At 38.6% G+C, this 27613-nt stretch overlaps 1 protein-coding gene across 8 annotated transcripts in view; it reads right to left on the bottom strand.

Moving 5' to 3' along the window:
- Positions 1–4851: 4851 nt before the first annotated feature.
- TCF12 (transcription factor 12) overlaps positions 4852–27613 on the bottom strand; it is a 374787-nt gene continuing 352025 nt past the window's right edge. For 6 of the 8 annotated variants that reach the window (XM_057306207.1, XM_026518560.4, XM_048219591.2 and 3 more), the window contains 5 exons: positions 22761–22875; positions 21347–21509; positions 16712–16944; positions 10042–10195; positions 4852–7205 (listed from right to left, as the gene is read on the bottom strand). In XM_057306207.1, coding sequence (XP_057162190.1) covers positions 10053–10195; positions 16712–16944; positions 21347–21509; positions 22761–22875 — 654 coding nt within the window. In that variant the 3' untranslated portion in view covers positions 4852–7205; positions 10042–10052. The remainder of the gene's footprint in view (positions 7206–10041; positions 10196–16711; positions 16945–21346; positions 21510–22760; positions 22876–27613) is intronic. The other 2 variants (XM_048219597.2, XM_044391041.3) reach the window with 1 other exon arrangement.

The following is a 27613-nucleotide window of genomic DNA, read 5'->3' as shown; positions in this document are numbered from 1 at the left end:
CTTCTCCTTCAAAAAACCCACTCTAACCCTGGATCACCCTCTCCTCCACGCCATCTCCAGGGCCTGCCACCCTTCCCGAGGTCGGGAAGTCGGCTCACATTGCTTCTTCCTCTGCAGCTATTAATCCCCTTCCTTCCAACCCCTCCCTCCTGGTCCCATGACCCTTCACTACCCAAGGCCACGGGCCCCACCTGAGCTGTGCTCCCCGTGTCGCCCTGTCCTGCTGTCTCTCCGTGACGTAGGCCGGGCTTCCTAGCTTGGGGCTGCTCCCTGGATGTCTCTCCTGTTTCCCCATGAGCCTCGTTGCTCTGGCTGCGCCGAAAACAGCCTGCTCTCCCTGTGCCAATGCGGGGATCAGGGAAGCTGTCAGAAGGGCGCTTGAGCAAAGTCTTTTCCCTTCTTTCCTTCACTCCCTTCCTGCCTTCCAGCCTTTCTCCTTTCTTTCAACTTTTTATTATGAAAAATTTCAAACTTCACTAAAGAGCAGAGCAAAATGAAACGCCACATAACAACTGTCAACTCAAGCCAGCCTTGTTTCATCCAAACCTCCTCCCTCTACCCCCCCTTCTCCCCAGCACTGGGTCACACTGGGGCTAATTCCAGGCACCACATCCTTTCCTCTGCAAACACATCACCATGTATTTCTAACAGGCAAGGACTTTTAGAAAAACAACCACAATATCACTTCTAAAAATATAAACAATTCATTTTCTTAATAGCATCGTGTCCAGCCTGCGTTCAGATTTCCCCAAGTGTCTCAGAGCTGTACTCCTGTAGTTGGTCGGTTTGAATCAGGATCCAGAAAACAAAAGTCACACGTTGAGTAGCGAGACTTAGAGGGGTTGATGGAGGCCACATTTTGGTGTGGACGTGGGGTGGTTGCGGGGGTGGAGAGGGCAGGGCATCCTCTCCATTTCCGCTCTGCTGCTAACCCTCCCGAGCTCATCACCAGCTCGCCCTTGAACCCTCTCCTCCTGTCCTGCTCAAACTCAGGTTGTGGCATGGCTTCTTTGCGTCCCCACCCTGGTAGTCACCCCTGGCCGGGGGCCTTGTCTCTCTGTACTGACTCTACTATCTTTCCCTGGCCGCACTGTCTGCAACCCCCGTTTGTCTGTCTTCCCGCTGTGATCTCAGCAATGGCAGGGGCAGCATGTGCCTGGTGCACCATTGGGCCTATTAAAAGTGTGCCAGTGGGGAAAGAATAGGTGTGCAAGTCCTCATTTTTTGATTTGCTGCTCCCCCGGGTTGCTTTCATGAGGGGGGGTCTGGAAGCACTTCCTGTGTGCCACGCACCTCTGATTTCCTGTTAATTCTCATAATCCCATGAGCTAGTGTGATTATTATTTATCCCCATCCTACAGAAGAGGAAACTGAAGCTCCGAAAGGTTGTTTAGCCAGGTCTCAGGGCTGCTAAGTCGTAGGTCCCTCCTACCTCACACTGCCCTCCCCACTACCAGCGAAGAGCCATTTGGGCTGTCAGTCCTGGCTGGAAAGTTCTAGAAAATGCCAGTAATAGAGCAAGAGGTCTCCTGCTTCCCAGCTGCAGGGAATGGTTCTTTCGTTCTTTACTCCGGTCTCAGGGTGATGACCCCCTCCCCATCCAACCCTTCTCCCCCAGCCCAATGGAGCTGAGCTCTCCTCTGCCGGCATCCTCAGTCCCCAGCGGATGAGCAAGCCTGGAGCGGGTACTTCAAAGCCTCCTGCCTGACTGTGCCTTCCCGCGCATCATTAGGCAGGGAGCAAAGCAAAAAAATTATATTTTCATAGGAGATGCTTGCAGGAAGGCAGCCCCTCCTCGGCCTGGTTCGTGCTCAGGAGCTGGTTGCCCCAGGCTTGGACGAGGCAGGAAGCTCTCGGGTGCTAGGACCTGTTTACCTGCTTCTTCCTCGGTTTCCTGCCCCTCTCCCTCCACCCTTGGACAGAAAGAAGGTCGGTGGTTCTTGGGAAAGAATGGTTCCTTTGTGTTTGCTTTCTTTTCTTCCTATGCCTAATTAGGAATTATGCTTGGGAATCAAGCTAATTAATCTCTGCCGGCCCGGGGTGAGCTCAAGCTCCCCACGCTATCAGCGTTGATCAATAACTCACTGCCGAGAGTCTGCAAAACAACCCTGCCCCTTTCAGCACAGGCTTTAATGAGGATGCGGTGCACCGGCCTGGGGGGAGCCTGGAATGAGTAGGTGCGGTGGCCCAGTCTGACAGGATGCAGGTGTCCGGGAAGAGCACCCTCCAGCCTGCACCTTTGGAGTGTGAGGTGGCCCCACGGGGCAGGGCTTTCGAACGCCCGAGGCCCGACGCGGGGAGGCTGGAGCATTACTGTGCTGCTTTGAACCACCACCCAATTTCTCTGAGCTGCAAGGGTGGTCAGTGGGAGCACTCCGAAGATGGAGAAAAACCATCACGGCACATGGCTGGGGCATATTTCGGGTCCCTCCTGCTTGCTGACCAGAGGCCCCGCCACAGCCTGGTCCCGACACTCGGGTGCACCTCGGCCCATCAAGAACCAACCGTCGAGGAGAAAAGACTCAGGCTTGAAGAAAAAAGGGGCTGTTGAAGGCCAGGGCAATGGGAGAAAGCAAAACAAATCTCGTAGGGTCCCCAGGGCCCCTGCCGGGGAACAGGGGAAGTGGCGATGAGGTGCTGTGGAAGCCGTGGCGGGTCATCTCCATCTCCCCTCAAGGGAGAAGCTGTTGGGGAGTTTGCTGTCAGCTTCCAGGGCAGCACCTCTGTTCCTGAGGTCTGTCGTCCCACGTGACTCCCAGGAAATGACTGGCCACAACAGGGACATTACTACCTTACCATTTCTGCCCAACACAAGACCCTCAATGAGCAGCCTTCGTGGACCCCCATCAGACCGCTCGGGACTTTCGAGGCAGCCTGAGGCTCTTCCTGCCTAATCCTTTTTCCTTCTCCCCTTCTTTCACAGGTGTCAGACCTGCATCGTGGCAAGGCCGTTCCCTGACCACTCCCGATTCCTTTCCTTTCCCACTCCCGGTACTACGGCCAACAAATCCCTCTAACGCCATGTTGGCACCTGCTTCCTGAGGACCCAAACTGACACAGCCGCCAGCCCACACGGTGTGACCGGCCAGAGCCGACCGGCTCACTCTTTTGAAAGGTGAAGGCTTAAAAAATAGTCCTCATGAAACATAGCCATAGGAGAGTGCTGAAAATAAATGTTTCTTTGGATTGCCCCGAAAGAATGTAGACCACTGCAAAGATGGGTCAACATCTCTTGGGGTTGATCAGACCACCACTACCTCTCACAGGATGGTTAAGGAGGAACCATCCTGGGAGCTGGTTTTAAGGAAAGCTACAATTTATTTAAAAAATATTTATCATTTATTGAGTACTTATGTGACAGGAACCATGGTAAGAGCTTTCCATACATTGTTTCACTCAATGCTTAACACAATTCTAATTCCTATCTCCATTTTTCAGGTGAGGAGATGGACCTAATTAGATAAGCCTGGATTTGAACTGAGGACTGTTTGATGCCAAAGCTATTAATAGTCTTTAATCTTGACGCAGGCAAATAGTACACACATGTACACACGACGTGATTTAAATTTTGAGTTTCCATAGAAGAAAAAAATATATGAACCAGAGGAGAGGAAAAACAAAAGAGAAAAAATGGGGTAGAGGAAACAAAAACAAAGCCACTGAATAAAATTGGCCTAAGACATCGATAAAGACAGAAAAATAAAGGCAGGGAGATTTTGTCTTAGTTTTAAATGTCTTGATCTGTTACTAACCATGTGCTCTTGGAGACATACAACCTCTCTGGGCCTCAGTTTTTATAATCTATTAATGAGGCAGTTGATGAGATGGTCTCTAGATGTCATTTCAGCTCTAACATTCTGTATTTTCTTCTTAGAGCTTTTGATTTAGTTTCCTGTTTTGTATAAAGAGAAATCAAAGTACAATGTTTAATTGCTTTCACCATATCCCACAATTAGTAAAATGATCTGTAGAGCCTCCGGTGTGAACAGCGGACTTCATCACAACTAACCAAGAGAAGCATGTGGCCAGGACGCCAAAAGGGTGTGATCACAACCATGGGTATCTTACACACAGGCCCGCCAGAACGTTTGTCCAAAAATGTCTGTCTGGTTTGTCTCGGGTTCCTGCTTGGCATGAAACCCTCATGGACAGTCTCCTTGCATATTTTGGTGGTGATGGATGGGTGGCATTGTGTGTGAAAACCTATATGAAAGCAGAATTTTTTTTATTTGAAAACAGTAAATAATACCAGTCCCTACTTATGACATAGGCTTTTTCTAAGAAAAGGGATATAAAATGTGAAGTATTTCGAAAAATTAATTAGAAAAGCCACGTTTGAGTGTTTTTCTATCTTTGCTTTTCTCTCGATCTGTAAGAGAGTAGATTTTAACTACTAATCACTGCTTGGTCAACCTCCAGAAAAAGGCTAAAAGGCCGCCATCCGTAGAGAGGGCGAGGGGAGAAATACACAAGCCAGGGCAACTACAAAGTCGATTACCAACTGAGTTCCACAAGCCTGATTCTGTCCTGACGGGCTTCCCAGATAACGTAGATAACGCAGATTATGAAAAGCATTGTCAGCCTTAAAAATTCTCACCACACATACAAACCAATTATGTGAGGTGCTAGGCGTGTTAACTAACCCTACTATGGTAGTCATTTTGCAATATATACAGATCTCAAATCATACTATTGTCCACCTCAAACTTACACAATGTTATAATGTCAATTATATCTCGATAAAGCTGGAGGAAAAGAAGAAAAGCAGTGTGGGAGGAATGAGATGGAGAAAAGAACAAGATGCATTATTCTTTAAGAGAGGAATGTAAAAAAACTCACTAGTTTACTATGTTAAAAAAAAGATGGCACATTTATTGCTACATAAATGTTATATACATATTGTGTTTTCTGTTACAGTGACAGAAAAAAATTTTGAACTTCTTGCTGCTGGTTGAAAAGGTTTATCAATAAGACCTTGAATTTGACACAGGATACAAATCTGCAATAAACCAACAATGGAAACTGGAGAACAAGATGAGAAGCAATTCATCTCGGACAATGAGCTCTTACAATACTCCATAGGTACTACACGGTATGCTAGAATCCTACTGTGGTCTTAAAATGCTATTGTAAATTTCTGATATTAATGAACAGGTTATGGTAAATAACCCTACATTTTTACTACCTAATATAATAAAATAAAGTAAGAAACTTTTTACTGAAAACTTTTCGATTTCAAAAATCTAGAAAGAGTAATATTTAGAATTCAAGAAATTTTCTTACAAGATTATTGTATAAAAGACTAGCTACAGTGAAAAATAAGCCAAATGTTTTTTCTTTCTATTTTATGAAGGAAAGCTTCTGGGCATACTGCAAAGTCTAATATAGCGAAAAAGACAACAAGCTCTGAAGAAAAAAAGGCCAGGCAGTGGCGTATGTTCACTCACACATCATAAGCAACAACTTCTGTTTAGCTGATTAACACTGAAATGAAGAACAAGGCCACAGATAGAGTCTGATGTAATTGGAGAATCTATGCAAATTAAAGTAACCAAAAAGTCCACTAAGTTCACAAAAGACGGATTTGTTAGGAATCATCCTGATTGGAGGATCTGAAGTCCTGTCTTAATTGTTTTTGTTCTTTCAAATTAACAGAAATCTTTAAGTTACAGAGTGATTTGGGTCCTTTCTTCTGTGTGCTGACTGCCTTTGTTGATATTGGCCATAAGGAATTATTAAGCCAAGACAACCTTGTTTAGCATGTTTTTCTCTCCCAGGGCTGTTGTGGTGGAAGACAGATTTCATGGAAGTTCAAAGTGATTATGGTATCTTAAAAAACAACTCTGAAGGATTAGAAACGGAGGGGTGCCTTAGTGTCTGTGCTAAGACGGACTGGCAAGCACTGCTTTACGGCTGGTCTGGCTCATCTTCCTGGGACGGGGCAGGTGGTCTGCGGTTGATGCAATCACCCACTGAATTCCTCCCCACTGGCCAGCCATCCAAGTGACAGAGAAATAAAGGTGAGGATAAGCAAACACGGGTGACATTGCTCTTGTATTCCATTAAGTAATTAGCCTCAGAGTGGTGTGTTCATTTATCACACTACCTGCCTTGGTGACTACTGGGTTTTGTTACGGTCACCAGAATCACAGCCTGAAAATCGTCTTTGTATTTTAAATCCATTTTGTGCTTGCTTACTTTACAGCTAACACTTTACAAGTACTGTATGTAGTACTTACTGCTTGGAAAACAAAGCAATTTCTAAGTAGATTCTTCCCTTGTAATTTACACTCTTGCTATTACAAGTTTTACTATGAAATCTAGAAGCCTGAAAAGTCTTGGTTATTATTAGAAATAAAGCAATGTTTATTTTGGGGAAAATCTAGGGGACAAAACTTCCCCTTTAAAATCTTAGCTAGGCTATGGTCACAGATGGTCTCTGTTTATCTTTGTAAGGTAAATACGCAAAGCACATAGGGCTACATGAGGCTTCGGGATTGTGACCATAAACTATTCAGATTCAGAGACCAAATATAACACCCACAAAGAGAAAATAAAAATGAATGAAAAACTGAGAGCGCGAGAAATGCTATACCAAGTAATATTTTCCTATTTCATGGAAAACACTATTCATATGGCAAAGGATAGGAGAGGGCGAACAAAAGACTTTTCCCTTCCTTTTTAAGACACTAATAGGTATGCCGGGAATGCTAAGGGCCAATGGTTGTCACTGCTTTGTTCTGCACGTGAACAGCTTTAACGAATGCTGGCATCAGCTGAGTTTAGGTCAGCTTTCCACATTAACTTTTTCCCTTTATATGTAGACCTTACAGTTCCATAACAATAAATAAAATTTGTAGTTACAATGCATTTGTCAATTCAGTTTAGGCACAAGGCAACTTCCACGAAGAGTGGAGAGATCGAGACAGTCTCTGATTGTGCAGAAGCGACACACTGCTTGCAACAAAATGGTATGTTGCAAACACTTCATGGGCTGACGTTGTATCTGACGAGCTTCCTATCTTCACTTCTGATGGAAGTGTTGACCAGTTGCTTTGATCGTAGGATTACATTTGAGTTTCTTGCTTCAAGTGTTTTGTTTTTTCTTCTCCCTCCTAACAGGTTTGTGTCTTCAGATAATCTGAGTTGTCCAAGTCCTTATGAGGAGAGGTCACCTTCTATCTAGCCTACTGATAACTCTGGAACTGTGGCAGGGAGAGCCAAGGGAAAGAACAGAACCAATTAGGACATCATCATTAAAAATAAATACCTCCCCAGAAAAAAACAGGTTGATATTGATATTCCTCATTTATACTCAGGTTTATACTAAATTAGCAGTCTGCTAAATGACTCTTTAATAAAGAGCTTTAGAATTTCTTTTAAGGTGTAATTGAAATGGTGTGGTAAGATTTTTAAAGGAGATCATGTGATTACAGAAATCACAAGATACTGGATTATATGACAGCTGGGGCAATTACGCAAACTTTTACTTCGGCAACATTCAAGTTGCCGGTATCTAAGCTCTGAGGTTCCACTCATCCATTTTTCAGTGGAGAGGCAATGGTAAAGTATACACTTACTGATACATCCAGTCTACCATATTGTCTTACGTCTTCTCTAAACTGAAAGTTTCTGAAGGTAGGACCATTTGGTATTTATTTTCACAACGGTCCCTATTCCTGGTCCACAGAAGGTCTTCAATAAATGTTTGTTCAATGAATGAATGATTAAACTTTACTGGTATTAGTACAAATTTTATACACTTACAGTCTCAATATACATAGTAGTAAACATTGAAAATTTCCATTTTAGCCATTTTTGATGAAAGTAATTTTGTTACAAAAAAATCGTACCTTTCACTTCATTAAACAATAACCGCAGTTTTGTTTTATAATAGAGTTATGCTCTTAGAAATGGGTAACTGAGATATTTAAAGCTACCTGGCCTTATATCACATGGCGGCAATTTATGTGCTTTTACAGTCAGTCATTCTGTGGTCATTTATCAGCCATTTTGGTTCTAGCAGTCATTTTCCTGTTGCCCAGTCTTTTGCTAGCTTTTAATCTGTTATTTGGTTCTATAAAGAACTGAAGGTTATAAGATAAAACCAGACAACCACCTTTATGAAATTAGCAACCAATAAAACATATGTTAATAACACTAACCTATAAACTTTTATGGAACAAAGTAAATTTGCTACATTTCTTATAACCCTGAAGCTTTTTTTTTTTTTTTTTTTTTTAAGGATTCTTTATCTCTTTGATAGGTGAGAATGCCCAGGTTTAAATTTAACTTAAGTTGGGGAATTTCCTCATTCTCGAGATATGGATAGAGACATGAAAGCTGTATTAGGTACAGAAGCAGTAAAAGAACGGGGGAAAGGGAGAGATGTAAGGTAGGGAGAGAGACAGGAAGAGAGTAAGAGGAAATGGGTACAAGTAGAGAGAGACAGAGGCTCTGTGATAAATATAACAATAACAATTCAATGTCAAGTGATCTTTTCATAGCCCAGTGGCTACATGGGACCTGAGCATAAAAATGACCTCTCATCACTCTTCTTTAAAATGAGTTGCCAATTTAGAAACATTGAAAAACAATGGCATGTTTTTATTTTAAAACTTTAAAGTCTATTTTTGAACAAAAATATTTGTCTTTTAATGATATTCTATATTTTCCACAAAGTATGAAACAATGGCTTGAGTTTTAGAGGATCTTTAAGTTAACTACCTCTTGCCTGAAGTCTCTTTGACATGCACAATCTGTTAGGTTGCTGGATATTTTTTTTGTGGGGGAGGTGGGTTAGTTTTCTCCAGTGTGCTAGTGTTACAAGTATAACTGACACTTAAATAATCATATTAACTCTTCTTCCTTTTGTCCCCAAATGATTCTTCAGTTTTGGTCTAGTTTGATCTTAGGGAGGATATATACAGAGGTGGTAGGAACCAAATTCTTCAGGAAAAGGTGAGTTATGTTTGTGGTTTACAAAATACTCTATCAAATTCCAGACTTTGGGCTCAGATGAGATAGCTACAAAGCCGACCAAATTAAATTGCACTTGATATTTTTTTGTGCTCCACACCTCCCATTCATTCACCTTTATTGACTGCTTTTAATGTGCTGATGAAATTGGGAAAAGAACTACACACTGATGCAGGCAGATGATAAGAATGAAGTTCCCAGGTGTATTCCTAATCCATGCTGCTAGTTAAAATGTTTAATTGCGTTCTATATTCATTTCTGCCACCTAAATAACTACAACTTAGGTTGGTACAGATCATCTAAATGTATATATTTAGGGAAAAAGATGATTCATGTTAACTACTTGGGGAACAGCCTCGTATTACCCTTGTCACACTGTTAAACAAAAAATCACAAGGAAGTGAACTGTGTTTAAATTCACGAAGGGAAAGATAAAAAGAACAGTTTTTCAACATGTAAAATTCCAGAGAGAAGGGCACTGTGGTTCTATCAGGTGTAATACCTTTACATTCCTTAGTAGATTCCAGAAGGTAAAACTGATATGCTTACATGCTTACAAGAGAAGATGCATATTACAAACTTGCACTGTTCATCCAAATGGAAGCAAGCCGTAAAAACTCTCTTGTGCATAAAGATTTCATGACAAGAAGAAGTAGATGGTTAAGAGAAAACTGGCTGGTGACACAGACAAGTATTTCCGAGTAGAGGAATGAGGACCGCGAGCGGCAGCAGGAGTTATCTGACAGATTAGTCACTGCACTGTTTTCTTCTCGGATCAGAGCAGTATTCATGTGACAGCATGTACATGATGACCCAGAGCAGGAGAACCCCAAATTCTTTGTCAATTACAGGATACTATCACACCTTGAATAGTAATTTGATATTAAAGGACACTGGCTCTCTAAGTACGGTTATACAACAGAAAGGTAAACTGTTGGGATTTCAAGTTACATGTGACCTTTAGCGTGACCAGTGTGCCAGAGAATTCTGTTCAAATGTTCTAACTTAGTTTAAGATGAATCAGGTAATTTCCTTGCACTTGCTTTTCATACCCATACTTACCTGGCTGATGTTTACATATGACCCATAGGGTTGGTAGTTTCACTAAGCCCAGGATGGGTTCCTGGCAGTGTGGTTGGCGGCTCTGCCGATACGGCAGAAACTTTTTCTTCTTCCCTTCTCTTAAGGCAGGCTGCTTTGGGGTTAAGGTTCCTCTCTGAAACAGGGAAAAATAATTTTTATCGTTATAGTCGTAAGTTATGAATTAGGGACTCGAAGGTCTTAAACTGAACAAATTGCTCTTATGTTTTCTTTCTATGGGGATTACCACTCTCTGCAATTTCAATCCCACACTGAAAAACATCATACAGAGGCAACAATGATGTGCTCTGCTCATCTAAACCCTCAGATTAAATGAGCCTCTAGGCTTATGTTTTTTCGTATTTGGGGTTTTCTTCTTATTCTGCTTCTGATTTAGTCTTCTAGGGTTTGATTTGATCGACGTCAGCATCTAAAGGTAAAGGCAGTTCTTTTACTCCTTTACTCCAACATTTTGGCAAGTGCTGTCGTTAGGCTACCAAACCCCCTCAGTGTCCTGCTAAGATATGGTACATTGGATTGATATGAATGCTGACATTCTCTTATGTACCTGGAGAGAGACATCTGTGCTTTATCTGGAATTTTATCAGCCTAGAAAATGATAAAAGAGATACCCTCAGCCATTCCTCTATAAAAAATGTGCCAACTCCTCAAGGGAGAGAGGTAGCTGGCACATCATCTTGCTTTTCTACTTTTATATGTAGAACGAGATGACTGAATGGTTTTTTCTACCACTAGAGGTGATTAAAAGGGTGGTAAAAACCTTCTCTACTTCTTTGAATATAAGATAGCAGAGACAACTGGATGGAATTTTTGAAGTGGGCATTTTCAAGAGTAGGGGGTCTTCCCATGTGAAATAAAGGGAAAGAAAATCCATTGGATTGGAGATCCACTGGATCAAAATCCACTTGGGAACGACTTTTCATGGTATCTTTTCCTTAAATGAGTTTTAAGCACAAGATATCCAACCCATGACAGCTTCTGGTTAGTTTTTTGTTTCTGATAATATCATAAAGTATAAGTGAAAACTTGTTATATGTATTTTTATAAACTGATTTAAAATGTCCTAATGAATGTAATATAAAAGGATCACTTAAAATTAGTCTGTAATGAAGGGATGCCTGGCTGGCTCAGTCAGTGGAACATGGGACTCTTGATCTCAGGGTTGTGGGTTCGAGCCCACACTGTGTGTGGAGATTACTTAAAAATAAAATCTTGGGACACCTGGCTGGTTCAGGTGGTGGAGTATAGATTCTTGATCTTGGGGTCGTAAGTTCAAGCCCCCTGCTGGGTGTGGGGACTACTTAAAAAAAAAATCTTTAAAGAAAAAATCTGAAAAAAAGTCAGTCTATAACAAAAACCATATTTTGTAGAAGTTGTGAATTTTGTTAGATTTTCTGGAAATGGTCAGCTGAATGCAACACAGCCGGACTCTTCTGTTTTTTATGTAATTTTATGTAATTTCTCTAAGCCAAGTAAAATGTATTTGAACATGCATTTACAATACACATTTATAGTCACTTCTGAATTTTAAAAAAGTAGACAAAAGACTTTATTATGATAAACTTAGCTGATTCTATTGACCGATTCTATCATGCACAATGATAAAATTTCATTTTAGAGTCTTATTTTCTCAGCCCCTGCATTTAGGAAAAGACATAAAGCCTCTTCAACTATGAGGAAGATCAATGAAGAAAGAAGGGTACACACTTATTTATTAGGATAAGTAGTAAAATAAAAAGGCATGTTCATCATATGTAAAAATATCAGGAACTGTTTTCTTAACATGTAAATGTGCACCTCTAACTAATAATTAGAGTTTTGTCTTTTATTAGGTGTCATGTCCCTTTGCTGTGCAGGGAGCAGTCTCATATAACAACTGGAGAGATTGAAAAGAGGGCATAAATTAACATGTTAAATCCAAAGAGGAGAAAGTGAGATGTGAAAGTTTTCCAATTGAAACAGGTTCACATTTATCTCATAATAAAACATTGCTCTTAGCTAACTATGACCCTGTATCACACAAGGATTTAGCAGGCATGATCAGAATAGCTAGAAAGGACCAGAACCAAAAACTCAAATTAGGCTAGATCTTGTGACATTTCTATGGTCAAAGAACACTCAGAGCTGTAAAAACAAAGAGAATAAGCTCTAGAAAATGTGAAGTGAGCTTTGATCCAAAAAAGGCAAATGCTAGTGTTGTCTTTTAATACCTTCTGGTGTATGCGAGCAGCCCATGGCAAATGTATTAAGTAGCCAGAAGGCCTGATGTACAGGTAAGCAGACATTACCTGCAGGGCATGAGAAGTGATTGTCTTTCCCACATTCCAATTACAGTAATTCTACTACTGACTTTGGGTATGTAATTGAGGACTTGGCTCTCTTAAAATACCATCTTCTCAATGTATCAAAAGCTCAAGTTTTGGCTAACTGCATAGTCACTTCTTACATTATTATGACTGGATAAATATTTGTTATAATAACTATGTGGACATACTTGCAAGTCAAGAATTTTACATTGTTTCCTTGCTCATATGACTATCTGTTTTTCCTGTAGTTAATAGCTGCCTTGCTTTTCATTTGTTAGTAATGCTAATTTTGTTCCCATGACCCATGCTCCAATAGATCTAACAAATGCCTATCAACATTTTTTCCCCTAAAATCTCAAACATACCATTATTTCATCTATCAATTCCATTTTCTTTCCCTGGAAACCTTTCTTCTGCAGCTAACCAACTTCTATAGATCTACAGATTTTATTTATTTTAGAGAGAGACGGAGAGAGCAAGAGTAGGGGAGGGGAAGAGGAAGAAGCAGACTCCCCATTCAGTGGGGAGCTTGATGTGGGGCTTGATCCCAGGATCCTGAGATCACAACCTGAGCTGATCACAACCTGAGATGTTTAACTGACTGAGCTACTCAGGTACCCCACCATCTTCTATTTTCAATGTGTAGGCACATTGATTTTCTAGGCCTATTAGATCTTGTCATGAGATTTCCTTTTGATGCTATCTTGTGTTAGAGTCTTTGTTTCTTGGATCACATGCCTTTGTCTTATGTCCTTATTTGGCTAAAGCATGTGTTCCAAAAGCTTTCTGAGAGTATGTACATAGGAGGTAAAAATTTCAAGTCTTTGCATATGCAAAATATCTTTATTCTATCTTCACCCTTTGATTAATGGTTTGGGTAAAAATGACTTTTTCCTCAGAATTTTGAAGGCATTGCTCTACTATTTCCTGGAATCCAGCGCTACTTCTCTAGAAGTCTGATGATATTTTGACTTTAAGGGATCCAACTTTTTCATAGCAGACAGATCTTCAGTTAATCTTCTTGTTCTCAGGTAATGCCTTCTCCAATATTAGCACCTTGAAAGAATAAGGCCTTTCAGGGGTTAGGAGCTTTGTGGGACAAAATGATCTGCTTCTTGTTGGTATTCTTCCCTGCTCCACTTAATTTCTTCTGTCTAAATAAGTCAATTACTCTGTCTACTTTTCATCTTACATACATATTTTGCTCTCTCATTTGGATGCTACAATCTTTTCTCCCATCTGTCCTTGTGGATTAATACTATTTTTATTCATTTCAGTGAAGATTTAGCAAGGAGTATTATCAATGAATACATTAAGACTACCATGTATTACCATATCACTGCAACTAACTTAAAATCTCCTAAGGGCAGGGTCTGGAAATTTGGGAAAAGGAAAAGCCTCAGGTGATTCTGGGACCAGCCAGATTTGGGAAGCACTGTCCTAGCTCATTTATCTTCAAACTTACTAAGAGACCAGGAAACTAAAATCCTAATAGTTCTATTGTCCCTAAATTATTATTGGAAGGGAAGTAAGCTGATTGAGCAGACCCGTGAAAATCTGAGGCGTAAATGTCTGATCACTAATCTAATCGTTAATAAAGATGAGAGTAGAAACTTGAAAGTAATATGTAAAAATCTATTGAGGATTAGTAAAATTGTAATGTTGATATTATAATTGTCATAATAGAAAGGCTTAAATTGGAAATGGCAGGGATCAAGTAGAATTTGGTATGCAAAGCACCAAGGCACAAAAAGTGCTCTGGTAAAATCTGAAGCTCGGAAGGGGAGCCACTCCTCCAGTTCTTCTCCAGAATACACTGCGGGTTGCCCTCCTGATATAGCCACTTGCCCAGGGATGACAGGTTGTGGCTAGCCAGACTGTAGTCTTGAAGCACTGTCCCAAACCAGAAGGTGAGGAAAAAGAGTGCCAAGAATGCCCATAGTAGTCATGTAAACATAATGTACCTCTTTACAGAAGTTGCTGGGCCCAGGGACTGCTGGGTAGAACCGTTGTAGGGATGAAGAGGCTCTCAGAAGTAAACAGATTACTCAAATAACGCAAAACTGCTGGAGATAATGCCCAGAGAAGACAATGGCCATAATAAACTCTAAAGGTGCTGCCAAAGCAAGGCAGAGGTATGTGGGCTGCATGAAGGGCTCTAAATCCTCTTTGACAGATAGCCATCAGAGTGCCTTTCAAGAAGGATCTTGCATGAATTCCAAGGCTTTTACATTAAAGACATAAAATAAAAGCTCTGGGCTTTGAAGCCCAGAGTCTGAGGATGGGAGGAAGGTAGGCTTTTATGAATACGAAAGCAGCCCCCAACTGAAGTTACAGTCAGTGTATTTTAAATTCTAATCAGTCAATGGCTCCTTATACAGAGCTTTCCAGCACTGCATAGAAAAGTCAGCACCCATTAACAGTGACCAGAAAGTTATAGGCAGTTGGATGTACTTAGTTGTTACATCTTCTCTCAGACTCAGCTCTTCTGCCTGGCTACTTACATGGAACCACTACAAAGTCAAATCTTACAAGTGAATGAATAAGACCCACCCAGGCATGGTGGACTTTACAACTTTTTTCAAACACAGAGGTATTTCTCATTTTGATGACTTAGATCAGAGAGTACCTCTGATCTTAAACGAAATGTTTTTAAAACAAATGACTCTGTATTCTAGCTCTAATAAACAGTGGGAAGGAAAGCTACACAGGAATAAGTTCTGACACCACTGCTGTCCAGACAGTCCAGGTGGTGACAAGAGTCTTGACAGCAAATGACTGGGTAGAGTCAGGGTAGAAAATATCTTGGGTCTGAAGAAGGATGAATGTACTGGGACCACTAAACACAGATGCCTCACTGCCTTCAGAGTGAGTTAAAAGGTGTCAGACACATTGAAAAAAAAAAACTCTGATAAAGTGACAGCAAATACTGAAGGCTCAAGGAACCACTGATTCTGCCACAGATGAACGGGCGACAATCGGACTGTCTTTATGAGCATCCCCAGGGAGTCTATACATTCTTGAAAATCAGGTTTCATTAACATTTACCCTTAACATTAACAAGCGCTTTAATAGGAGCAAGTATCTGGTTTTAATGGTATATTGGTTATGCATGCAATAATCTATTCATCATTCTTATTAAATACATTGGAGGGAAGTGGATGGTTCAATTAATTACTACGGTTAAGTTTTCCTGCAAGTGTATTCAAGTTCTCTCAACTCTGGTTTCCTTAGATAGAGTGTTCTTTCTGTGACCAATGCTGAGGGTCCATGGTTATAGTTGGTAAGTGTCTGTCCCACTCATGTTTTTTCTTTTCCAACTTTCTCTAAATAAAATCCCATATGAACATCCAGTAAATAAGAAAGAGTTGTTCTTAATGAAGAGAAGCTAGAGGTAGGGTTTGGAACCCAAAGGCACATCTATAATTCTTTGCAAAAGACTTACGATAAAACATTCGTAACTTTGGATAAGAAGACAAAGAGGTATATGAAAAAAATCAAGCTCAATGGTAAAAACTTTCAAAGGCAGGAAGCTTGTATTAATTGGTAAGATGGGGCCTAGCATATAGGTAATTGAGACAGGAGGTGTGCAATAAATACTTGTTCAAAAAATGAAGTTTCAAAGCTTCTTCAAGATTCCATCAAATTTCTTGAAAGATAAAACAGTTGGGGCCCTTGTCTGAGTCAGCGGTGGATAAGCCTGTAATAAACCATACTTTTGCCCTGGGAAACACACAAGCATGTCAGTGCATATTAGGCCAAGAAGTTCATGGCATTCCCGATCAGGGATCAACAAATAAGTCCTAAGACCATCTTAACCTGGGTATAAAGAACATCCATATGAAGTAAAGCCAGGAGGGGCCATGATCGGGCATCCAATTAATCAGCAGGGCCATTTTAATAGATGGCCCAGGGTAAAGCAGGCGAGAAGTTCAGTACAGAGAATGGGGAAGACAGGAAGGAGCAGGGAGGAAAACAGGTCTGGGCAGGTAAATTCAACAGTGTGGGAGACCAGACGTAACAAGAACAAGAACAAAGGGGCATAAAACACTAATGCTGAGCAGCAGGCAGAGGCTGGCTATTCTCTGCAACATTTCAAAGGACTGTGCTCTACTGGTTTGTGGGAAGCACCAAGCCTATAGATACTGATGAATACTAAAAGCTAGAGGTGAGAGAACTACAGAGAAAACTTGATCCAGATGAGGCAGTGGCAGAAGTACTAGTTGAACTTAACAAACAACTTCCCAAGCAGAAGAGCAAGTGGAAAAAGAAATGTCTGCCCATCTAAGGCAGAATAGTTACGTATTTTTGCTGAACCTACTTACCTCTTACTTGCTGTTCTAGACTAAGGATGACTGCCACGGCCTGATGAAGAATAAGGAGTTTTGTTTGGGGTTTTTCACTCTTTAAATGGAGCTGACACATCCGACCAAGCTCTTTGAATGCTTCGTTAATATCCCGCACACGTAAACGTTCTCTGGCATTGTTAGCCATCCGCCTTTCTTTCTCCCTTTCTATCTTCTGTTCTGGGTTCAAATCCTCATCTTCATTAGTACTGCTAGAAAACAAAGTAACGACAATGTCTATTAGATCCCTATAAAATAAGATATACTCATTGTATATTATACGATGGAGATGAAAATTACCTTTAAATTTTACCAAACAGTAGAAACAGTCATACTTAACATGATTACATATATCTTTCCAGTCTTTCTTTAATGCACATATATACACACACATATATATATATACATATACTTGAAATTACACCACATACATTTTCAAAAAATTTCAATTTATTTATTTACTTACTTATTTAGAGAGTGAACACATGTATAAGTGGGGAGAGAGGCAGAGAGAGAGGGAGAGAGAGAATCCCAAGCAGACTCTACGCTGAACGTGGAGCTTGATGCAGGGCTTGATCTCACAACCCTGAGATCACGACCTGAGCTGAAATTAAGATTCAGACACTCAACCAACTGAGCCAGCCAGGAACCTGACCGCATACATTTTAAAACGCATTTTCCATTGCACGTTCAGCATAAACACTTCTCCATACTAGGGCAACTCTTTATAAACGTAATTTGAATGACTACATAATATTCTAGTGCCTTGATACTCAGAAAGTGATCAGCACCATCAGCATTACTGGGAGCTTGTTAAGAACACAGACTCAAGTGCTACTGCAAGCCTACTGAATTGGAAGCTACACTTTAACAAGATCCCTGGCTGGTTCATATGTACATTAAGGTCTGAGAAGCACTGTCCTACTACACTAATGTATTATAATTTGCCTAACCTGTGCTCCTAAATATATTCCAAATCATCTCCCTCAAATGCTTTTGTTTTTGTTTTTGTTTTTTTTCTTACCTAGTGAGAAGGAGGAAGAAAAGCTTACGACACAGAATGAGAGAAATATCTCAGAAAATGACTACTTTTTGTTTCAGAGAGAAATACTGTCAGTGGCAATGATTCTAAAACATGAGTCATGGGGCGCCTGGGTGGCTCAGTCTGTTGGGTGTCTGCCCTTGGCTCAGTCATGGTCTTGGGGTCCTGGGATTGAGCCCTGTGTTGGGCTCCCTGCTCAGTGAGGAGTCTGCTTCTCCCTCCTCCTCTGCTCTCTCTCTTTCTCGTGTGCATGCTCTCACCCTCTAATAAATAAATAAAATCTTAAAAAAAAACCATGAATCAAATGGAACAAGTTTTTTCAAGGACAAATTGGCAAAATGAACCCGAAGCCTTAAAATGTTCATTACATCTTGATCAGCAATTCCAACTTTAGAAATTTATCCTAAGGATATAATTAGAGATGTACATAGGAATTTATTGTAAAAAAGTTGATCACAGAATTATTTACTTTAGCAACTAATTGGGAGTCCAATAACAGGACACAGGTTAAATAAATCACAGTACATCCAGACAACTGTCTACTATGTAGTTTCTAAAAATTAAGCTGCAGATTGTGCTAATAAGTAAAAGATGCCAGACACGAGACTACATACTGTATGATTTACATGAAGCTCTAGAAAAGACAAAGCTCTAGTAATGGAAAGCAGATGAATGGCTGCCAGGGGATGGAAGAAGGGTACCGATTACCAAGGGGCATAAGGAAACTTTTTGGTAGAAATATTCTATATTATTAATGTTGTGGTGATTATAAGACCATATACATTTGCCAAAGGACAAAAACTGTACACTTAAAATTTGGTGTATTTTATTATATATGTATGTGAATTAAACCTCAATAAAGCTGGCAAAAAACAAAGGAAAAAACATTTGAGAAAACTCAGGGACAAATGAAAATATTAAAAATATACTGTTACATGAAAAAAGATATTGTAAAACTTATATCCAGTTAAATTCCAATTTAAACTATAGTTATGGGATATCTATTCCTTAAAAAATTGATAGTTCAGTTTCTTGTGATTTTTTGGGTTCTTTTCTGTATTTTCCAAATTTCTGTAATGAAAACAGATTAAGTGATCAGAAAAACAAAAACATTTGAGGGAGATGATCTGGAATAACTTTTAGAAAATTCTATTTATATTTCAGAAATAAATGACTGAGAGGAGCCTCTCAGAATCCTGTAATAATATGCACAAAGAATAGATGTTTTCTCCAATAAACCTGAGTACCGTAATAAAGATTAAGTACACAAGAGATTTTTACTAGCTAATTGTCAAGAATTACATACAAATACTCTTTTATAATAGAATCACTAGCTCTTTCACTTCAAAGAAACTTCACAGATCATCTAGCCCAAAGGTTTCCAAATGTGTCCACCCATCAGAATCTTCAGGGGCACTTGAAAAACACAGGTTTTAACAGTCCCACTACCAGAGATGCTGACTTAGTGAGCTTGGGTTGGGGCCAAGACAACCAGTATTTCTAAAATGTTTCAGGATTTTGTGCATTAGGGCTGAGAACTACTGCCAGATCTAGAGAAATCTGTGACTATCCTAGGATCACACAGTTAATTAGTGGCAGTGTAATGACAAGGACCCAGGTAAGTGTTCCACAGAAGCAAGGCTACACCACATACTAAAATTATCATTGTGATAACAGTAACTATAGTACCTTACTGGGTATTTACTGCATGCAAAAGAGTGTGCAAAGGGCTTTATATGCATCATTTTCAGTTTATTTCCATAAGAATCCTATAATAGAAAGTCTCTTTTTAGAGAAAAAAACCCTTAAAGCTCAGAGAGTTTTAATAACTTGTCCAGGGTCACTTGGCAAGTATGCAATGGAGCCATAACTCAACTCCAGGTTAACTTTATTTATCTAAAGAACACATTATTAACCTATTAGCTATCATTAATTACTAAGCATTACTGTTATTAGTAAACTGTTATACTGCCTTCTCAATTTCTCATGACCTATATAACAGGGTTCAGCAAACTATGGCCTATGAGCTGGCTCCCTGTTTTCTTACATAAAATTTTATTCAAAGAGCCACGCTCACTTGTTAATGTATTGTCTTTGGCTGCTTTTATTACAATGGCAGAGTTGAGTAGTTGCTACAGAGACACAATGGCCCACAAAACCTAAAATAGATACTGTCTACCCTTTACATGGAAAGTTTGCTAAACTCTGACCTTTAAGATGAAAAGATGATAAGAAGGAAAGATACAAATTATTTCTCTTAACATTCTATTTGAATAATAAAAGTATTAAAGAATTAAGATGCCTCAAAGGAGTAGTCTCTGGATTTCCTGACCCAATTTTTACTTCTTCATGCCCCTCCACAACTGAGTACAACGCATATTAAAATGACAGTATTAAGGGACACCTGGGTGACTCAGTCAGTTAAACATCTGCCTTCAGCTCAGGTCATGATCCCAGAGTCCTGGGCTCCCTGCTCAGCCCGGAGTCTGTTCCTCCTACCTCCTCCCCCCAGATCAGGCTCGCTCTCGCTCTCTTCTCAGATAAACAAATAAAATCTTAAAAAAAAAAAAAAAAAAAAAAAAAAGATAGTATTAGAACCTTAAGATTTAATTTTTAAATTAATTTTCAATTTAATTTTTTTAGCTATATCTACTATACTCATTGTGGTCTCCTTTGCACCCTAATTTAATACAAAGAACAATGTTTTAAATACCTATATGTGATATATACATATTATTGATGCCAACAAATAGGACATGCCAAAAATATACCAAACCATCTAAATTTAATGTAGAACTAGAAGAAAAATCTGAGTGAAGAATCTGGAAATCATTTGAAACTAATGTTCTGTGTGTCAATATCCATACTGAAAAGCAAGGTCAAGTCTGATTTCTAGAGAACCCTCCCCAACAACATCAGTCCACCTGGAGTACTTCCTTTTCCATACTCTTCTCAAATTATTGTTTAAATCAAGAGTTGGGAAACTTCTTCTGTAAAGGGCCAGATAGTAAATATTTTCAGCTTTGTGGGCCATCTGGTCCCTGCTGTAACTACCCAAATCTGCCACTGCATTAGGAAAGCAGCCATAGACCATATGCAAATGAATGGGATATGGCAGTGTTTCAATAAAACTTTATTTATAAAAATAGGCTATAGGCTAGATTTGGCCCATGGGCCATAGTTTGCTGACCCCTGGTTTAAATGATACAATAGATTTTTATCATAAACATAGTGTTAAAATAATATAATCAAGTATTTATTGGTGGAATGTATCTAAATGTCTCCAAATGTACAATTTAATTATTTTGTGCTCTAACTGAAGGGAGAGATATAATTCTTTTTTATATGTAGGCCCTAAAATACTATGGTATAATGGAATACATAATTTTGGAGTCAGCGTCATATGCCTCCCCTTTTAGGGATGCCATGAGCACTAAATGAGGTAACATATGAAGTCCTAACACAGTCTAGAACATAGCTGACAGTTAATAAATGCATGACAGCCTTCAATTTTCCAAGTATTTTCACCCATGGCACGTGAGTGAAATGTAATACTGGATGCTAACAAATACCTTGTTCTGCCTCTAGATGAAACCTTGATATCTTTTTGGGAGGATTCATCATCTGATTTCATGTCATCTGATGAAGGAGGTTCATGAAGGTTTTCATCTTTTTCTTTGTTTTCAGTCTTGATTTCTGCTGGAACAACAGTTCCAGACTGACTTTGCAAGCCACCTAACAAAGAGACAAAGAAACATAAATGTCCAGAATTAGAACTAAGACAGTAAAAGGCCTTCTAGATGGTGAATGTTTTTACTTGTTACAAGACTATGATGGAAATCTGAAGATGTAGAATAATATACTATTTAGAGCTGGAAAGAACAGATCCACAAACCTTGGAGAAAATTATATTTAAAGCATCTGTATTTAAAATAAGTAGTCTGGGGTGCCTGGGTGGCTCAGTGGGTTAAGCGTCAGACTCCACATTCAGCGGGGAGTCTGCTTGAGATTCTCTCTCTCCCCCTCCCTCAGCAACCCCCCATCAAATAAATTAATAAATCTTTTTTTTTTAAGATTTTATTTATTTGACAGAGATAGAGACAGCCAGTGAGAGAGGGAACACAAGCAGGGGGAGTGGGAGAGGAAGAAGCAGGCTCATAGCGGAGGAGCCTGATGTGGGGCTCGATCCCATAATGCCAGGATCACGCCCTGAGCCGAAAGCAGACGCTTAACCGCTGTGCCACCCAGGTGCCGCCCCCCCCTTTTTTTAAATCTTAAAAAAAAAATAAAAGAAGAAGTCTCACCTTGATGGTCACTCTAATGCTTACTTTCAGGCACTACTTAACAACCGAACAAGTATAAGAAATTTGAAGCAGTTTAGAAACTGACTTCTAAGATGCTGGTAAGGTAAAGGAAATAAGCTTTAACATTTTCCCAGATAAACACAATAAAATGGGTTGCATGGTTAAATATAACTGGGAAAACCTTACTTTGATGGTCTTAATATTAGTTATATATTAGTACTTATAAGCTCTATTATAACATTTATCAGTTTGTTTTTATCAGAATTGTCTCTCTCTCAAATTAAATTATAATCTTCTAAATAAAAGCTACTATCATTTTGAGCTCTCAACATACTCAGAAAAATTCCTCACTGCCTCTAGGGACCATGAGGGCTCAGTCATGAGGGGAAGTGATTAGGAAAGAGACATGACAGAAGCAGGAGCAGGTAAGATGGCCAGTAAATACTGAACAGTTTGCATGTGGTTCTATCCATTAATAAGTATCTACAATTGGCCCAGCCAAATGGGGCAACTGGAACCCTAAATATCTACCCTCTATATTCAGTAGCACTAGTGTTTGGAATTGCCTCACCAAAGATGGCTTTCGACTCATAGATGTCAGTCTGCTTGTAAGAAAGATGACAGTGTTCCAAGTGATATCTCTGTATGCATCATTACTGCTGAAAACCAACAATATAGTTACCTCTAAAATTTTCTTGTGTTTTGTGGTTCAAGTCTGTGCTTGAAGCAGTGACTGTACTAGACAGGACTGAATGATTGCCATTGAGACTGACAGAGTCTTCTCGATGAGTTCCAACCTAAAATTAAAAAATGAAAAGAAAAGAAAAAAGTCAAGACAGTTCAGGGGCAAAAATTGTTAAATTCTTTTAATGGGTTTAATAGAAAAAATGACATCCATCACTCATTTGAATTTAACAACTTTTTTGGGATGCTATTTCTGATTTCTGGATTTCAAAAGGCTTGATGGTACCACTGCTTTTGAATCAAAATATATAAAAAAAAATTCCAACTTTCAAATTTTATATCCAACAGAAGGTTGTTGTGTGAAGCAAATGAGCTAAGAGAGATAAAGCACTACACATTATAGTATCTATTAATAATCCTACATCAATCAATCTGAAAATCTATTCCATATGCATATTCCATATGTATGAATTTGCATTTAACAAAATATTGCTACACTCCAAGTAATAATAGTATTTATCTATACTTTGGTATACCCTTTCCTCACACACACATATACAGTGTCTTGTTTTTTCTTCTTCCTCTGCCTCCCTCAAAAATTTAAAAAGAGCAGCAAAACCGATACAAAATGGAATTAACTTAAAACAAAAGTTCTGCATTGCCAGGCGACAAAAATGATATATATTTTTATTCTGTTTCAATCAAACTTACATAAATCACAATTAGCCTAAAATTAGAAGGCAAGGCATGCAAACACCACCAAATATTTTAGCTGCAGTAGTATTTTTAGAACAACTGGTTACAAATGAAGCTTTTTATTAGAACGGTAGCACATGTGTTGACTACAAGATTAAGCCTTTAATTAAAGAGGTTTATTTATTTATTTTTAAAGATTTTATTTATTTATTTAACAGAGATAGCCAGCGAGAGAGGGAACACAAGCAGGGGGAGTGGGAGAGGAAGAAGCAGGCTCATAGCGGAGGAGCCTGATGTGGGGCTCGATCCCATAACGCCGGGATCACGCCCTGAGCCGAAGGCAGACGCTTAACCGCTGTGCCCCCCAGGCGCCCCTAATTAAAGAGGTTTATTGCTTGGAGTTACATATAAGAATCACTGTTTTTCAACAAATTCTTCAATCCCAGCAAACTCTTCTGCTTTGAATCTCTCTTGAGTAATTAATATAGCTTTTATCTTGCATGACTTTATATGGATTTTACCCTAAGAGGTATAAATACCCCTATGCAAGTTTATCCATTGGTTTCCTGTGAGCTAAACAAAAGGCACCAAAGCAAAGTTTCAGCAACAAGGCCATTTGGTACTGGACTTGATTAGAACACATCAGGTCTTTCACCACACTTTTTAAGAAATGTCTGTTCTCCACCCTTATTCCTATCTTTAATGTAGTTTTTCTTTTTTAATTTTTCTGAGGGAGGGTGGCGCAGGAGCGGGGAGCAGAGGGAGGGAGAGAGAGAGAGACAATCTTAAGCAGACTCCACGCCCAGCGCAGAGCCTGAGGTGGGGCTCCATCTCTCACAACCTAAGCCAAAATCAAGAATCAGACACTTAACTGACTGATCCATCCAGGCACCCCTTTAATGTAGTTTTTAAAAACCCATTTAATGTATTCCCTATCTACTTTTAAATTTATTTGAGGATTAGTCATTGCTGAGGATTAGTTGCTTTCTTTGCTTGCTATGAACTACTTAATGATCTAAGGAGAGGTCAGTTCAAAAATCCCACTTATAAAAGTAAGTACAGTATAAATACAATATATGTAGCTGCAAAATCTTTGGGACTTTAGGAGCCTAAGCCTATTCTAAAGATAAATAGCATGAGAACAATTTTGACTGGCTGAAGAAATCACTGCAGGACAAAGTAAAAGCTAAGATTTCTGTGTCTGTGTTTATAATGTGAACTTAAAAGCTCCCGTGATCTTTGGTAATATGTGCTAAATTGTTCTTACCTAGTATTTTGAGCTATCATACCAAGTAACTTAAAAGAAAACAGCCTTTTAAAACTTAAACTTTTAAACATATGTATATTTACTCTATACTGTATGTGTACAACTCATTTTACAGCTCTGTAAGACAATACCGTCAAACAGCCACAGACTGAATTTCCATCCAAGGGATAAGTGATGATGCATCTTCTGAATTCTTACTTCTTTTTATTTTATTAGTAAAAACAATTCTTTGATTTTCTGAATCTCAACTAATAAAATTGTTCCATCATTTCCTTTCTGATGAAAGGACTGGCAGACAAAAGATCATTATCTATGTAAGTCTTAGGGATTTTGCCTTGACCTGAAGGAAAATCAGACCGTTGATCAATTTGTTTTGGGATATAAACGCCAGCAAATTATTTTCATCTCTTTGGAATACTACAAAGTAAGTATTTTTTTGGCTCCCAAAAAGAAAAAAAAAAATTAAACCCCTAAAAAATGGCTTCAGACTAGCAGAAAGCTGGAAGTCTGGAGTTTTTCATGTTAATGAAGTTAGCAGGAACTTTTTTTTTGGTAACTTGATTCCCCCTGCAAATGGTCCTCATATATTTTCTGGAGAATTTGACTTTCACAGTTCTTAAAGTTCTATTTAACCCTTGCTCACATTGGTTCCCATGTCCTCCTTTTAATCTGCAGCTACCCATTCAAATGGCTCTGTCCACAGACACAACAGGTGTATAAACAGTTCTTTGTCTGAGCTCAGAGACTGGGCCAGCCAGATAGGACCCTATGTTTAATTGTTCCTCTCGTTAGCATACAGCTGACAGGCTGCTGCTACTGGGGGAGTAAGCAGGGGAAGGCAAACCCCTAGGCCTGCTATGCTCTAAATTTCAATTATTATGAAGAGCTCTATTTCAGAATAAAAGGCCCATCTCATTAAATGACATCATCCTGCATTCTGAATCTTCACAATCTGTGTATGGCCTTACTTTTGTGGGAGCACCCAACAAGGGACCTGTTTTCATTTAATTTGGCCAATTGCTTTAGCACCCACAATAGAAAAATGCTAAATCTAATTAGTTGATGAATAAGAGGTCTTGTGAATTAAGGAGCAGACTGAAAAGTACTCAGTATGAATTCCTCTCTGATTCTGAATTCTATTCTAATAATTTGTTTCATTTGTACTGTTCACTGAATACTAATGATTTAAATTAATCAGTATTAATCTACAGACTGATTAAAGGATCTTTATGTTCTGTATGTATTTCGTTTTACCTAAAGAGGGGTTTTTAAGCTAGAAACTTGGTAGAATGTGGTGCCTTTTTAATGATATCACCATAAATATATAACCTATATAGTTTTCAAACTTTAAAAAGTTGCCATTTGACACAATTCTGAATTTAAAAAATGGTATCAAATCTCTTTAAAACCACTATAATGTAGTTTTTTCAATGAAAAAAATTAAATTGCCCATTCAGGAAAAAAATTGGTTAGAAAAAGTAAAATAGAGTTAAAAATAAACTCCTTCAATTTTTTTGAAACCTAGACACACAATTTCTATGGCATACGAACCTATACTACTAAATTAAATACTGTCTAAATGTAAGGTTAAAAGAATTTCAAATTGACTATGTGACAAGAGTACTAATTTTGAATAAATATTACTTTATTTGCCTGTTAGTCTTTAATAACTTCATCTTATGTCTTTTAGAACTATTCTCTAACTGCTTTAGGATTTAGAAAATGGCATAATTTATATTTTTAAATCATTATATAAGAAACTTTAAATCCTACAATTTAACATTATTTATTCTACTTCATACAAGAACACCAGACATCTCCAACCACAGCTTGGTAACAATTAAAATTGTAACTGAACAATTAAAAAAAATTTAAAAGAAATGGTTGGATTAAATTTCCTCAGTACTTATAATAAAGAAATCAAAAGACCTCATGGATAAAATTTTATATCATTAAATAAGGAACTTTTTAAGATTTGCATCAAGCTTCCATTAATACAAAAAACTTCTAATATAACTTAGTATGAAGGTGAAATCACTGTTAGAGGAAAGAGTACTTTCTGTTAAAGATAAAAGTGGTACCATGAGCTATCTCACTGGGCCTCATTAGTCTAGATATTACACAGCCATAAACAGATATGGCATACAATAACTTCATACTGTTGAGACCTCTTCATAATGCCCCAATAAAATTAACAATTCTAGTCCTTTTCAGTTTTCTACTTAATACCGGTATTTTTTTCTGTCAACAGTTTATTCCAAGAGTTTATTCTTACACTAAATAAGTGGGAGAAAAACTGAAGTCCAATGCTGACATTTTAATAGTTCTAAAAACCCTGATTTTGTGCTTTAAAATTTAAACAGTATTACCAGTCAAATCCTAGTAAGAGTATCTGACAAAAAAGTCTTAAGTTTTATATTTGCATTCAGCAAATATGGAGAAATCATCAAAAATATTGAAAGGGAATATGAAATTAAGTAAATGAAAATGTTAACCACATTCAAAAATAAGAGCAAATATTAACTACACCAGGCTGGCTATACTAATTATATTTTAAAAAGCAGGAATTATCAATTTTTTAGTTTCTTTTTCTGACATAGTGATCTTTCTAAAAATTTAATTTTTGTATTAGATAGCTGAAATAATGTTAAAAGCTTTCTGTGTTTGAAACGCCATTTAATTCTAAACTTTGAGGCTGGTCAAGTTCAGTTAAAAGTAACAGTCAAAATTAAGTCTTTTGATTGTGGCTCCTATTAACATAGGCTTTTGGCAATTGGTAATCTTATCTCCTTGGTGTGAAATACAAAAATCTTTCTCTGGAATAATAAAAAAAATACCTATTATTTTATCTACAAGACAAGAAGATGGATCTTCCACAAATCAATACT

Source organism: Ursus arctos, unplaced genomic scaffold (genome assembly GCF_023065955.2).
Source record: "Ursus arctos isolate Adak ecotype North America unplaced genomic scaffold, UrsArc2.0 scaffold_36, whole genome shotgun sequence".
Classification (NCBI taxonomy): Eukaryota; Metazoa; Chordata; class Mammalia; order Carnivora; family Ursidae; genus Ursus; species Ursus arctos.
Note: the sequence above shows the minus strand (reverse complement) of the source record. Positions and strands in the feature narration are given on the sequence as shown.